Source organism: Protopterus annectens, chromosome 9.part0, assembly GCF_019279795.1.
Source record: "Protopterus annectens isolate FY-2018-M chromosome 9.part0, PAN1.0, whole genome shotgun sequence".
Taxonomy (NCBI): Eukaryota; Metazoa; Chordata; order Ceratodontiformes; family Protopteridae; genus Protopterus; species Protopterus annectens.
The window spans coordinates 1,316,111,283-1,316,127,284 of NC_056743.1; the positions used below are offsets into that span (position 1 = coordinate 1,316,111,283).

Here is a 16,002-nt window from a genome sequence, read left to right on the forward strand (position 1 = left end):
AAGAAGTGATGGATGGTTCAGCTGAAAGTGTTTAAGTATAATAAGAGGATCACAAAAGGAGACACTGGACATGTGAAGGCTGCAGTGACTGATGGGTACTAGGGAAAGGTAGATAACTGTGTGCATGGCTGAGGTAGGAGTGTTGATGGGGACCAGTAAAGGTATTGGTTAGGGGTAACATACAGATAAAAGGATGCAGTAAGGAGGAGTGGAACTTAGAGATGCAAAATGTTTCAGGGAAGCTGCTCTTGCAAGAGATAAAAACAAAAAAAACTGTCAAGAAATTGAAAGTTAAACTGCAATAACTAAAACAGGTTGTATCAGTCTTTTTAATCCAGGACTAAACGTCTGCACTATGTAAAGGGTTAAGGTTGCCAAAAATAGAAAGCTAGAAGGGATTTGGAATGAAAGAATGAAGCATTAGTGTTCTGAGAGTAGGAATCAGGGATGAGGCAGACAATGAGTTTGTGTCAAGAGATAGAAAGTTATAGACCAAAACTTAGGTAGAATGGAGGGAAAGGGATTTTATCCCATTCTGGCTCTACAAGAACAATTGATAGCGAGAAAAAGTTAATACAGCAAGAATACCCATGGTAACACCAGAATCAGAGTAGGATCTCACACCTGAAACTGTTCACTGTACAATACAGCTGACTTTCTGCAAACGTCTTTGAGAATAGAACTTATAAAACAGATTCATATAGTTAGTCCTGAACACAAAATGTACTGTCAGTAATAGATACATATTTATTCATACAGTGCCATAGCTACATTATCTGGTGGTGCATTGTACAGGTCCCTAATCTGGTACTCATTCAACTCTAAGTCCCTTTATGACTCAGGACCAAAAAATATGCATCCTCCAACTAACAAAAATAATTCCTTTTTCCAGGTTGAGGATCAAAAAAACAAGAAATGGTATCAACCTGCTTACCACTAATGTAACCCCACAGTTATAATACCACACACAGAGCATTCTTAATGTCATTACTGTAGTACTACCTTATAATAGCACAGACAGAGCATTCTTAATGTCATTACTGCAGTACTACCTTATAATAGCACACCAAAAGCATTCTTAATGTCATTACTGCAGTACTACCTTATAATACCACACACAGAGCATTCTTAATGTCATTACTCCAGTACTACCTTATAATAGCACACACAGAGGATTCTTAATGTCATTACTGCAGTACTACCTTATAATAGCACACGCAGAGCATTCTTAATGTCATTACTGCAGTACTACCTTATAATAGCACACGCAGAGCATTCATAATGTCATTACTGCAGTACTACCTTATAATAGCACACACAGAGCATTCTTAATGTCATTACTGCAGTACTACCTTATAATAGCACACACACAGAGCATTCTTAATGTCATTACTGCAGTACTACCTTATAATAGCGCACAAACACAGCATTCTTAATGTCATTACTGCAGTACTACCTTATAATAGCACACACACAGCATTCGTAATGTCATTACTGCAGTACTATCTTATAATAGCACACACACACAGCATTCTTAATGTCATTACTGCAATACTACCTTATAATAGCACACACACAGCATTCTCAATGTCATTATTGCAGTATTACCTTATGATAGCACACACAGAGCATTCTTAATGTCATTACTGCAGTACTACCTTATGATAGCACACACACAGAATTCTTAATGTCATTATTGCAGTACTACCTTATGATAGCACACACACAGCATTCTTAATGTCATTACTGCAGTACTAACTTATAACAGCACACACACAGCATTCTTAATGTCATTACTGCAGTACTACCATATAATAGCACACACACAGCATTCTTAATGTCATTACTGCAGTACTAACTTATAACAGCACACACACAGCATTCTTAATGTCATTACTGCAGTACTACCTTATAATAGCACACACAGCATTCTTAATGTCACTACTGCAGTACTACCTTATAATAGCACACACAGAGCATTCTTAATGTCATTACTGCAGTACTACCTTATAATAGCACACACAGAGCATTCTTAATGTCATTACTGCAGTACTACCTTATAATAGCACACACAGGTTTTGTAATACCTAGTATAACACTATAAATTATAAACCTAGTATAAAAGCCATAAATTATAAATCATGTATATTTTTGTTAAAATGTTCTAAAAATGGATCAGTGTTATCTGTCTCAGCATTACAAAAAAAAATCTACTTCTAATATAGGTAGGCAACTTAACCACATGTTGAAAAAATATTTTGTTTATTGCAAACTCCAAATATTTTATATGGCTAGTAAAGTTAAAATCCACCCTGAAACTGAAAACCCTTTTTATCACCAATAGAATGGATGCTGTTTATATTTTAAACCATATTCTTATTGATGTTACAGAAACACTTCTGAAAGAAAAGTATTTCTATCTATGACTGTTTTAACCCAAGGATACAAGAATAGGCAAGAAGGGGTTAGAAATTACTGGAGAAAACTAGCAAAAGAGACAAGATGTTGAGAGCAAATAACTAGAGAGCGAAAGGTAATAGAGTGGGATGAGGCCAAGAAGAAGTTTGGATTGCAGGTTAGAGACTGTCTTCTCTACCAGGGATTGATATCAGAGTATAAGCAAACAGAAAGTGATAAGGGAGTTCTAAATGACAGAGCTGCTCTGGTAGAATGTTTAGTTGAATCTAGAACAGAAGCTGCTCTGAAAAAGGGGATAATTAGCAATGGCAACACTGTTTGCTACAATTATCACAGCCTCAGACTTTTCCAAGCTCCTGCTGTCTAGTAGCAGTCCTGCTTTTTTCCCCAAAACCTAGTAAGGCATCATTCTTGCTTTTTTTCCATGTAGATTACTGCCCTATAGTCCTCAGGCAGACTGAAAACAAAATTCTAGCCAAGGTTTTGGTAATGAGATTGGAACTATTTTTGCCAAAATGTATACATCCGTTCCAACAAAGATTTGTTAAGGAAAAGTAGTGGGACCTAACCTTGTGGGTCTGTGGCAAAATGCCACAACATTGCCAGAGGTGAACAGAGCTGGTGGAAGCCCTTTGCTTGGATCTGTATAAGACTTTTGACACCCAATCATAGGCCTTCCTGTAATCCACACTTCATACATTTGGACTCCCAACACAATGCCTTTAAGCTATGTCAGATTTCATACACCTAATCCAGTGCATGTCTAGTTTCTAATGGGGTGTGCTGTACATTTGCTCTAGAAAGTGTTATACATCAGGGATGCCCATTTTTACCACTCTTATTTGTGCTGGAGAGCTCTCGGCTTGGGTTGGGAGTGCCTTCTGTGTGGAGTCTGCATGTCCTCCCCGCGGTCAAGTGGGCATTCGAAAGACATGCGTTGAATGGACGTGCCTTCGTTGAAGTTTGGGCATTGGGCTGGCAACTTGACACCATAAAATACAACTGCCAATCATTAGCAGACCGGAGTTCCGCTGTGGCGACCCCTAACTGAGAAAAGCCAAAAGACAAACAACAACATTTGTGCTGTAGAGCCCCAAAAATAGAAATACATGCATCTGATTCTCCCAGCTCAGCTCAGTGTGGTTTACTGCTTATGGCATCACTTAGATGTGACAGCCACAGAAGCACATGTCTAAGGTCTTAGATATACTGATTAGAAGTATTGAGAACCTTTGAAGAGTCTCTTCAATGCAGAATTTAACTTAGTAATTGATAGGTTTAGAATTCCTGTTATTAATTTACATATGTGGATGCCACCTTGACAAAGAAGGTGGACCGTATGGCTGCCCTCAATATGGAACATGTAATCAAGGAACTGACCTGGTGTAATCAGAAGTCATTATATTTGGCTTTTACAACCAACATAAATGCAATGCACTATATGTTTTCCAAATGTTCTATTTGTTATATGCATCTCCCACAAATTGAATTTTGCTGGTAAAAGATGTGGTGGCAAACACTAGTGTCAGCCCACTTATGGGAACAACATATCATCTTGCATAGCAAGGAAGAAACTGGCCATATCCATGAAGGAAGGAGTTATTACTTTGCAAAACTTTCAGTAATATACATTTGCAGTGGCAGTAGTTCATTACCTTTAATCTAGTATGCTCCCCAGCTATTTTGTGTTATATGTTTACAAAGTCAACTCCAGCTTGTGTTTTTTATGTCAGGGTGCAGGCATTCATTTATTTGTTTATTTTTGTTATTTCTAGCCTTATCCTTTCAGGGCTCAGCCTCCCTCTTTCTGCTGACAGGAAGACTCTGAAGGGCTTTGCTCTCAACATTGTCTTTTACTCAGCTCAGCTTGAGCTGCTTGACAGTTTGGGCACATAGAAGGTCATATAAATACTGCATGTTAACTATAATTATAGGAATCAATCAGAGGAGTTTAGAAAAGATTGTCAAGAGAGACTGGAAAAGCAATTTACAAGGGAACAATGGGAAGACATATGTTTGGCTCCCGAGTATGCAACAAAGTCCAGAAGCTTTAGGATTTTTGCTTGGAAGTATTTGCATAAGTATTTTATATCCCAAGCAGATTTCAAAGTATTTTTCTCAGGTAGATAGCATTTGCTGGACATGAAATAGGGCAGAAGGAGGTAACTGGGAACATATTTTTGGGAGTGTAAAGAGCTGGCAGATTTTACAAATACAGTAAACTCTCGGTTAACCGGCAGTCATGGGGATTGGTAGATGCTGGATAACTGTAGTTTCTGGCTGCCTGAGAGTTACTATTAAAAATAGGTCTGACTAATACTGTACCCTATACTATTTGTTTGGTTTGACTTGCTGTTATGTTGGGGAGAGAGGGAATGTATTCCTATCTTCCTTTTTAAAACTCTAAAACTATAAAAATGTAAGATATGTTTCTGCAGGGGGGGGACAGAAAGTACAACACATGAAAATTGTACCACATTTCTTCGATTTTTTTTCTGGTTGCTTGAGTTCCAGTTAACTGCTTTTTAGTTTACTGTACTCTTAAGATATAATATAATATAATATTAACATAAGAATGCTCTGTCAGAAATAAGGGGGAGCAAATGGCTGTAACAAAGGAAATACTTCTTTTGAGCCGGGATGTAGGATCTGAATTGCCTAGACATAGTATGACCTTATTAAGCTTAACTCTATTGATTGTCAAAAATTAAAATCTAAATCAACTGTATTTGAAGTGTTGAATATTGTAAAAGGAAAAAAAAGAAACAGAAATAGGATCTTTAGAAATGTGAAAGAGCAAATTACATAAAAATAAAAATAATTTGCTGGAACAGTACATGCAAAAAATGTTCAGGAGAAGGAGTAAAGTTTAAGGGAAGGCAGGAATTGAGCAATTTATTTAATGGACTAAATGAGAATTGAAAAGAAAGACAAAAATATGTAATATACAATGCATTTAAATGAAAAAATGTTAATATGGTTTGTTTTCTTTACTATTACTGTATGAGTGCTTATGTTTTTTTCTCAATTGTTTTTACTGAAAATTTTAACAACAAACATTAATATACGATAAAAGAAATATTATAAAACAAATATACATATCTAAAAAGAGTGCTTATGTTTTAAGTGATAATTTAATAAAGGTGTTTAAAAACATCTTGATGTATTTAGAGGGGTTCACTACATATGACCGAAAGTTCATTTGATCGAAGCCCATTTGACTGAGACCATAATACCAAAAGCCCATATGACCGAAAACTCATTTGACAGAAAAACAGCACTGGCAGGTATATGCCCATTTCCCCACTGGAGCACGACCCTGGAGTGAGAATATTAAGTTGGAGGGTGTGGGGGGGGCACAGCCCCCCACATTTTGCAACAACTTTGTACTGATGTTATATGTTTTAATGTATTTTTAATGGATACACATGTATATATTAGTACATAAACTGCAATTATTTGCAATATAAAAAATATAATTGCAGTTTATGTACTATTATATACATGTGTAGCCATTAAAAATACATTAAAACATATAACATCAGTACAAAGTTGTTGCAAAATGTGGGGGGGCTATGCCCCCCACACCCCCCAACTTAATATTCTCACTCCAGGGTCGTGCTACAGTGGGGAAGTGGGCATATACCTGCCAGTGCTGTTTTTCGGTCAAATGAGTTTTCGGTCATATGGGCTTTCAGTAAAATGAACTTTCTGTATTATGGTCTCAGTCAAATGAGCTTCGGTCAAATGAACTTTCGGTCATATGTAGTGAACCCATATATATATATATGTATGTATATATATATATATATATATATATATATATATATATATATGTGTGTGTGTGTGTGCATTTTTCTGCCATGCCTGCCAACTATCAAACTTTCTCCACCTTCAGAGGAACCATTATTTAGATAGCCGTAGGGATTGCTTTTGCTCTTGCTGGTAACAGCAATGAGGGTATATTCTGTTTAAATCCCTAGCCCCTCTCCTTGAGGAACTATGTGACCCTCATCAATGGAGGACCATTACACCTTTTATGCACACGTATGCTTCTATGTATTTGATGTAGAAGACTACCATGTTTATATAATTGTGAGCAAAGTGCATGAAGCAGGACCTCCATGAAGTACTGTCACCTATGTTTCAAGGGATTGTATTATAGGACAGCTCTTGTACATCCTCTCCCCCACTGAGGATAGGTATGTCCATCCTCCACATGCCATCTCCAACAGATGTCCATGCTATTAAGTAAACAAGAGTCACGCTGGTTGAAGTGAGGGCTTATCCCTTTATGCCAACAGAGGTGTCACCCATTTTGGTTTTTTTGATGGTGTTTCCTATATGATGGGTTTGTTTTCAGTTGTTAGTGTAGTTAATGATAACATAAATAGAGGTGTATTCAGAAAGGTTACCGCAGGGTGTGTACAGGATGTATACCTCACAGTGATCATTTCCTATTCAGAGACAACCCCTACCATGGTGCTTTAGCACAATGACATGCAGTACCTCAATGTGTTGTCTGTGCAGCTATGCTAAATGTTAATGACGCATTCTGGAGGGGAGGTGGCCTGTGTTAAGTAGCCAAGTGACCTCCCCCAGAAATGTCTTTATTAAGGCATATACACAGCCAAGTGTGTCAGAAAATCACTCAACTGTGTTAAGTAACATGGCTGCTTGTGATAATGAACATGGCCAAAAGCTTGTTTCCCTTATAATGGTAGAGGGAAGTGCCAGGGAGTTTAGCAGACAGATAGTGTTGGGGGGGGGGCTTGCATGTGTGTGTGTTTGAGTAGGGATGCATGTGTGAGTGTATGTGGGAGGGTGTAAGTGTGTGCCTGCCTGAGAGGTTTCAGCACAGGGATAAGTTAGGGATAGGTGTGGGGACACAGCCTCAATTAGAAATCTGGGGGGGGGGTGTTACTTCCATTGGTGCAACAGTGTGGATTGTTTGTCCGTGTGTGTGTGTGTGTGTGTGTGTGTGTGTGTGTGTGTGTGTGTGTGTGTGTGTGTGTGTGTGTGTGTGTGTGTTTCTGTGTTTGTGTGTGCATGCGTTCATGAATGTGTGAATGTGTGTGTCTGTGAGGGGGAGCTGTTGCACCTCCACACTCCCCTAGGCTAACAACCAAATCCTGCAGTATTGGGCATTGGGAACACTAGACACCAGAGATAATCTTCATATCATACCTTAAAGACACATCAATAAACATTTTGCAGCATGAAAGATGTGGGTCAGGAGAAACACTAGACACTAGGGATAACTCTTTATGCCATGCCTTAAAGGCACTTTAAAAATGACAAATGTTTTGCGCCATAAAAGACACAAGTCAAGGGCAGTTACTAGTCACCAAACATAACTCCTTATATCATGCCTTAAAGGCACTAAGAAAGACAAATGTTTTGCAGCACAAAAGACGTGGGTCAGGGAACATCAGAGATACTTCTTTACATGCTGCCATTAAAGCACATATAAATATTTCAGCCATGTACCATCATCTCTAAGTACCATTATGATGCCTCTCTGTACTACCAGTGTGTGTTTCTAAATCTGTGCATGTGTGGAAGAAAGTGAATGTGAGGCTTCCTGTGCCAAAGCATTGCATGAGCTGCCTGTGCTAACTACCACAGGAAACTGCTGATTTGTACTTGTAGTAATTAGTGATGATTCAGAGGCATGCAAGATAGCCAAAAATAAGGTTTATCCTAAGTGAGAGTAACATGTCTCTGAATCACATTATTTACATTGTGTAAACAAGCCCCTTTTGGCTGCATCTTTTACCTCCAGACTTGGGATTCTTCCTGAATCCCTGAATTCTCAGGATAGTCTTATACATATATATATATATATTATGTGTGTGTGTGTGTGTGTGTGTGTGTGTGTGTGTGTGTGTGTGTGTGTGTGTGTGTGTGTGTGTGTGTGCATTTGTATATATGTCTACTGAAATATATCTACAGACCCAAAAATCGACATCCTTAACGTCAACCAAAAAATGTTGACAATTAAGTATGCATGCATTGAGCACTGAGCTCAGCACATGCAAAATTAAACTTAAAAAAAAACATTGTTTGTTCCCCTGCACCACCTTAGTAACACTTGATAACCTAACCCTGCCCCTATCCAAACCCAAACATGTATCTTAATTTTAAAAAGGCCTTTCTAATCCAACCACTATAAAAGATAACTCAGACACTCACCATGTTTGCACAGACTTGCACACAAACATACAGTAAATATATGCCCTAACCTTACCTTAATCCAAACCCTAAACACCTGCAATCACACTCACACTTAATCTGTCTCTTTACCTAATTCTTATTCTAACCCTAACCCACACACATTCACAAACACTCACTCACTCACATACACACATGCAACAAACATCTGACAAAATATCCATTTAACAAACCGGACTTTTGACTAAACAATCCTGCACTTGCGGCAGCCAACCAAACACATGGCAGTCATATATATATATATATATATATATATATATATATATATATATATATATATATATATATATATATATACACACACACACACACACACAGACACACACACACACACACACACATACACACAGAGTGAGTGCGATACAGGTATACAGAGACACATATACCTACCAGACAGCTAGACAGATGCACTCATACACACATACACACATGCCCACACAGTTTATAACCCCAGAATACTCAGGGAAAGCACACACAGACACAGGGAAAAAATGCAAATTCTACAAAGACAGCAACCTATAGTCTGAACCACATGGGCATGGTATGCTTATTTGTAGTATGTGTTTGTGTAATACACAAATTCGAACCCTGCACCTACTGCACTTAAGAGTGTCACTCTAACCATTCGGCTACATGGCCATATCATTCAGTTACATGGCCAAATGTGAGACCTCAGATGTGAATCTTACTTATGCAATACCAGTGGCCTGCAATACTCCTACACACACACACACACACACACACACACACACACACACACACACACACACACACACACACACACACACACACACACACACACACACACACACCACACTGTTGCACCAAATTCAAATTGTCAGACTATGCACTTTCATGTTGTTGGCAATGAAGACTCGAGAAAGATTCATTCACATAAAATATATCATATATTCCACTGCAGATATCCCACTGCCTTGGCCCTGCATCAGTAAGACAGGAACCTCAGCCAAGGAGGGAAAAGATGATATGAACCTCTAAGTACCTCAAGAGAACCTAGAAATTACAAGTAAGAGCAATTAAAAAAACACACATGCAGTGCAAAGAGGACACAGTTAGAAGCTATAAGGTAGATAATTCATACGAGATATTATGAAGTGTTATTACAAAGAAAGTTTGGTGGATGACTGGAACAACTATCAGTAAAAGGTTATGGGGTAAAAATAGTGAAAGAATTCAGGAATGCTTGTCACAAATATAAACATGAGTGATGTTAGTTAAACATGTAATATGGCTTACAAAGTAGGATGGGTAATAGACAAACATGTTGGGTCAAGTATTCTTTATATGTCATCAAAATGTGTTTCTTTGTAACATAGTTCTAGATCTCTCCCCTTCTAATGTTGTAGAATTATATCCTCAAATCCTAATGGTGAATGATGACTGCGGAATCTGCCAGCATTTAACTCAGTCAGTGAAGCGTACAGTGGGGAAGAATGCAACCGAAGTGGAAATCATAGCTGCTGTGGAGAACGGATGTTCTGACAGCCTGAATGACCTGATTAAAGTAAGTACATCTTGAGAATTTATATTCTGATTTTGGGCAGCATGTATATAATCTAGACCAGGTTCCCTCATATAATAGGTTAAATATCTGCTAAACAAGTTAGCCCTAAAATACCCCATGTGCTTCTGTTTAAAAAGCATTGGTCTCTATTTCTGTGAGTATAATAGCTCTCCACATTGCGATAAAAGCTGATATTTACAAAAGTGTCATTTTAGTCTTGAGCATGAGGCCCTGAATGTCATCCTCATGATGGCTACAGATTCGTTAACTGCTGACAGATTACAAAGAACACTGCAGTGAGACTTTAATCAGTACATTTTCTTTGAAGTATTATGATGAAAGTCCATCTGATGTTTCATGATTCACAATTGTTTCAGCTTTGTTAATGAAAAGGGAATGTCCGTCTCACCTGAAATCAATATGTCATATAATCAGGCATCCAGTAATTATAAGTTTAAAAGGATATTTGATAATTAAGTGGACTTTCTTAAGAATCCAGTTATATCCAAATTAGTTCAGTATCAGCCAGATTTTGTATGTACTAAGGCAAGTATTATAGGATACCATTGTCACTGGGCCTGCATTTAATAAAATTTCTGTAATCTGCAGTACAATCAAAATTGTTGTTCTAGGGCACGACTCCGCACTACTATATTCACAATTTGCCTATGCTTCATAGCTTCATAGGTAGGTACTAGGCTATCAGCCCAAGGGACTAAGTAAGCCTAGCCAACAAGGTTCCCTGGCTTACGCCACCCAAGAAAGTTATTTTCCTGTGCCCCTGTCGACCAGAGCCACTGAAGTGATCCCCAGGGTGTATTTCCTATTTCCCATCCACTTATCAAGATTTTTCTTGAAGAGTGCTAATGAGGAACTTTGCTTGACATAGATGGGTAGCTTGTTCCAGAGTATGGGAAGTCTCTGGGACAGGAATCTATCCCTCCAGCATGTCCTGTTTATTGTGGTGACAAGGTTTAGGTCCCTAGAGCATGTAGCTCGGAGGGATTGGGATTTCTTTAAATGTAGCATGTCCAACAGCTCTGGGTTTGACATAGCTTTATATGTTAGGCAGAGATCACCTCAGAGTAGGTGATATGCTACAGAGTAAAGCTGGAGTTTTTTGAGACGGTCAGTGTGGGGTATCTGTTTGAGGCCAGTAATCCTCTTTGTAAGGTACTTATGTGGCCTTTCCAGCTGCTGCAGATGTCTTGTGAGGTACATTCCAAAAGGGGTGCTGTACTCTATAATGGGTCTAATGAGTGTCGAGTAGAGGGGAACAATGACCTCTTTTTTCCTAGATGAGAAACCTTTTGCGATGAGGTGTGCCACGTAGAAGGATTTCCTGACTACTGTGGAGATGTGATCATCAGTGGAGACACTACTGTCCACCTGGGTCCCCAGGTCTCTTATCACACATTCAGCGTTAAGTAAACTGCCGCCTATGTGGTAGTTCATGGGTACAGAGTTTTTACCAAAGGGGATGACAATGCATTTTTTGGCATTGAGCTTGAGGCCATGGCTCTGACACCAGGCATCTGTCTCAGTGAGGGCCATCTGTAGGATGTCCACATCATTTGGGGACTCAGCTATGGCTCCTAGTTTGCAGTCATCTGCCAACCTTGTTAGCCAAAGGCCTTCTGTGTCAGCCTGTATTTCAGAGAAGTAGATACCAAACAGGAGAGGTCCCAGGACTGAACCCTGTGGCACTCCACTTGTCACTGGTTTGAAGTCAGATTTGAAGTCTGCAACATTTACAGTATGGGCTCTGTCAGTAAGCCAATTGGCAACCCATCTTGTGACATAGGAATTTATACCTAGTTTAGTGAGTTTAGCTATAATTCCAGAATGGGGGATGATGTTGAAAGCCTTGGCAAGGTCAAGATAGGCTGTGTGAACCACCTTACCCTCGTCTACAGCTTTGGTGACTGCCTCAAAGAAGTCGATCAGGTTCAGGAGGCATGATCTGCCTTTCACAAACCCAAAATGGATGGGGGCCAGAGTTTGGAGGTTACCAGTGTCTTTGTTTATGAGTTCCATGATGATACGTTCCATGGCCTTACAGACCAAGCTCATCAGGCTAATAGGGCGATAGTTCCCGGGATCAGTGGTGACTTCCCCTTTGTGGAGTGGGATAACTGTGGGTGTGCGACATTCAGTGGGCACAAAGCCTGATGTGAGACTATGATTGAACATGATGCTTAGGAGGGGAGCAAGTCCATTCTGAAGTTCGTGTAAAAAGCAGCCTGGGATGTTGTCCGGTCCCATGGATGCTGTGTTTTTAGCTTTAGAAAGTACAGCTTTTACCTGTGTAATTGTGATTACAGGGACTCTGCATTCTTTCTGTATAGATATGGGCCCATTAGGGGGTAAGAGGGGGGTAAAATTAGCACTGAACCTATCTGCCAGGACATTGGCAATATCAGTTGGTTCTGTAATTTTCATGCCATTGTGCTGTAACTCAGAGCAGATCTGGGTGTTGCCATTGAGATTCTTGACATAGCTGTAGAATGCTTTGTGGCTGTCCCTGGAATCAGTGGCGATTTTGTTTTTGTAGCTAGCTTTGGAGGATCTTATAAGGGATCTCAGCTTCTTACTGAGGCTGACCAGGGAACTCCTCCACTCATGGGATTTTACTCTCTTTTGCAGCAGTTTCTTCCTTCTGTTATAGAGTTTGTTTATGGCAGGGGACCCCCAGACTGGCTTTTTTTTGGAGGATAGCATCTTGGTTCTGTTTGGGATAGCACAATCCATGCACTCATGTAAGTGCTTATAGAGTGCATCTGTGCAGGATTCAGCAGTTGTAACTGTATTGTCCATCTGCATGGGTGTCATGAAGTTCGCTACTTCTGTCTTAAGAAGCATGAAGTTGGCTTTGGAGAAAATTTTTACTATGGTTTCCTTAATGGGGGGTGGGGGCGGGATGTGGATATCTAGGGTGATTAGCTTATGGTCGGATCTGACCAATGAGGAGTTGACTTCAGGTGTGGAACACCGGTCACTTATGTTGGTAAGGACTAGGGCTATGATATTGTTGCCCCTGGTGGGGGTGTGGATAAGTTGATCTAAGGCATTGGAATTTATGAATTCCAGAAAGCATTGAGTGAAGGAGTTGGTACATGAGTAGTTTTCCCAGTTAATGGTGGGGTAGTTGAAATCACCCATTATTAGGGTGTTTGGTTGAACCCTAATATTTTTCAGTATATCAAGAAAAAAGGAATGGGAATTCTGGGGCATGGTGGGGGATCTGTATAAAGCTACAATTTGGATTGCAGTTTTGCCCAAAGTTACTTGTACTTGGATAACCTCGGATGCATTATGCTGAGCAACTAGCCTGGAGGTGTGGATATCCTTAATGAATATGGACACACCTCCACCTTTGGTGTTCTGGTCCAGGTTAGGCGGCCAAAAAGTGTGGTATGAGTTATAGCCTGGTAATGCAGGGGTGCTCTCTGGAGCCTTGAACCAGGTCTCGGCCACTGGACAGATATCGATGTTCTCCATTTTAAGGAGTGCCTCGAGGGAGTGCATTTTGAGGTTTAGACTTCTAGCACTGATTAGCATTACCCGCAGTTTTTGCTTGCCTGTTCCTGTTACAGTGGTGAATTTGTCATTTGAACCTTGCCTAAAAAAGGCACTATAGGGGCAGCAACAGCCTTAGCCAGTATCCGGAATTCCAAAGGTGACAAGTGCAGGCCATCTCTGGCAAAGCATTGTGGTCTGTCGACCATGTCATCCCAGGCAGACAGATACTGGATCCCCTTAGAATGATACCACAAGCTTGGCCAATTGTTGAAGTCAATCATTTTGTCCTTGTACTGCGGTATCATTCTGGGCAATGGCAGGATGCTACCCAGGGCTAGGGTCATACCTGCCTGGGCTACAAGATCGGAGATCTCTTCCATGTCTCTTTTCATGTAGTCCAGGGAGGTATGCCTCAGGTCATTCACACCAACATGGACAATGACAGAGTCATATTTGTACTTGTTGTGGAGTGACCTGAGTGCGTGGGTTATGTGGCAGATCCTGGCACCCGACAGGCAGCTGACAGTAACCTTCTCCTTGTTTAGCCTGGTGAGTGGGACATCAGTGTGCCTGACTATAGAGTCACCTATGACTAGTGTGTTGGGTACGTTGTTTTGCCTTATGGGCTGTGGTTGAGTGGCACACTGAGTCTGTGGGCTATGTGTCATTTGGGTTGTGTTGGGGGGGTGGAGGTTGCTTGGGTTTCTGCTTTGGAGGTCTCTGTTGCTTGAGCAGATTATTATTGAGAGCCTCAGTAAATTATTTTGTGTTTCTATGTGTGGAGTTTGGTGGTGTAGGTTTAGTGGGACTATGTGATGAGTGTGATGTGGTGCAAGTGTTTACCTCCTCCTTTTGACTGTCAAGTTCAGTCTTGGTTGGAGAGAGCTTTACCTCCAGTTTGGCTAGATAAGTGCATCTCTCACAGGTTGTGGTGTTTGGTGGTAGGAGGAGAGGGATGTCTCTGTACATGAGGCAATGGCTACATTGCCCCAAGATGCCCAGATTCATCAGACAGACAGGAGAGAACACTGAGTGCTGACTCTTGGACATGCTCAAAGAATATTTGAGATTCTTATGTTTATTAAAAGTGTTTGAGTACACCGCAGTTCACCACTTGTTGGATTTTTATACCACTGGCACAGTAAGCCCACACAAAACTTTCTGAGGTCTCAAACTTTACTTACATTTTTCCTCCTACTTGTGCTCATCCATGAGCTCTGTAAAAATGAGCATTGCGACTTGTTTTCCACTGTATGGTATTTTTCTGGAGGCATGTATTGTTCAAAAATGGGAAATACCTAGAGTAGCTCTAAGTGACTACCTCCCCTGCATATAAAAAGCTCTGTCTTTATCAAGAGGAAGAAGAACAGGGACTGGTCACATTAATCATACATATGAGCCTCTTATAAGTAGCTACTGTAAACCCTTTTTTGTTATAAAGGAGAATATTAGCCTTTCATATGCCAGGAGATAATGATCCCCATAAAAGTGGGCACAACCTCTCATTTTACATGATAGACTGGAAAAATTCTGTAATAAAGCTTTCATACTTGACTCCAAGGAATATGAGCCCCACTGATGCAGACACAGCATCTAGTTTTATATGTGTTACAAAACAGATTAATAGTCTGGTGATAGCCTCGTAAAAGCAGGCATTTTCAATTATCAAAGTGGAAACCACTCTATTAGATGGACCTCATGAAGCTCAAGTGAAAGTATTTTCTTTAATATAGTTCTATAGCTGCAGCTCATGTTGTGTTGTCATGTTTTGTTTGGTAGTAGTTAAAAATAAAAATAAAACCTTTTAACTAAGAATGAGGTTCCACAGGCTGCTGAGCTGGTTAACCCTTATAGATATTTTAGGAATATTCAAATAAGGGACTAACCTCTAAGGTTTGGGACTGGCTCCTTGTTTTTCCATCTCCCAGATTTTCCTCCAGTCAGCTCCCATAAAACCTCCCACCATTGTCTGTAACTGCCTTTAAATAACTGACCTGTTGAATGTAATGTAGTAGAATAAGAACACTTATCCATCTATCTGCTTAACTGAATAAACTACTGGAAACTTCAACAAGGTGTCTTTATTCCTCCCACAGGGAGAGTATCGGAGAGAGAGTCTCCTAGATCTGCTAGCTGAAGTGATTGTATCTAGACTAATCCTTTATACTCTGTTTCTAAAAAAATAAGCTCTGAAAGCTCTGACTCATCAAGAGGACAGAGCCATTGCCAGGCCTCATCAGCCATGGGTTCATCATCACTTGGAACAGGGTGGCTGCCTTTGAGTGTGCACCCTTAACTCCTAG

General features: G+C 40.1%; 1 protein-coding gene across 2 annotated transcripts in view; it reads left to right on the forward strand.

The window, feature by feature from the left end:
• Nucleotides 1-16,002, forward strand: part of LOC122812037 (prosaposin-like) — a 223,855-nt gene that overhangs the window by 158,492 nt on the left and 49,361 nt on the right. Inside the window, exon 12 of one of the 2 annotated variants that reach the window (XM_044084283.1) lies at nt 9,996-10,177. In XM_044084283.1, coding sequence (XP_043940218.1) covers nt 9,996-10,177 — 182 coding nt within the window. The remainder of the gene's footprint in view (nt 1-9,995; nt 10,178-16,002) is intronic. The other variant, XM_044084284.1, reaches the window with a different exon arrangement.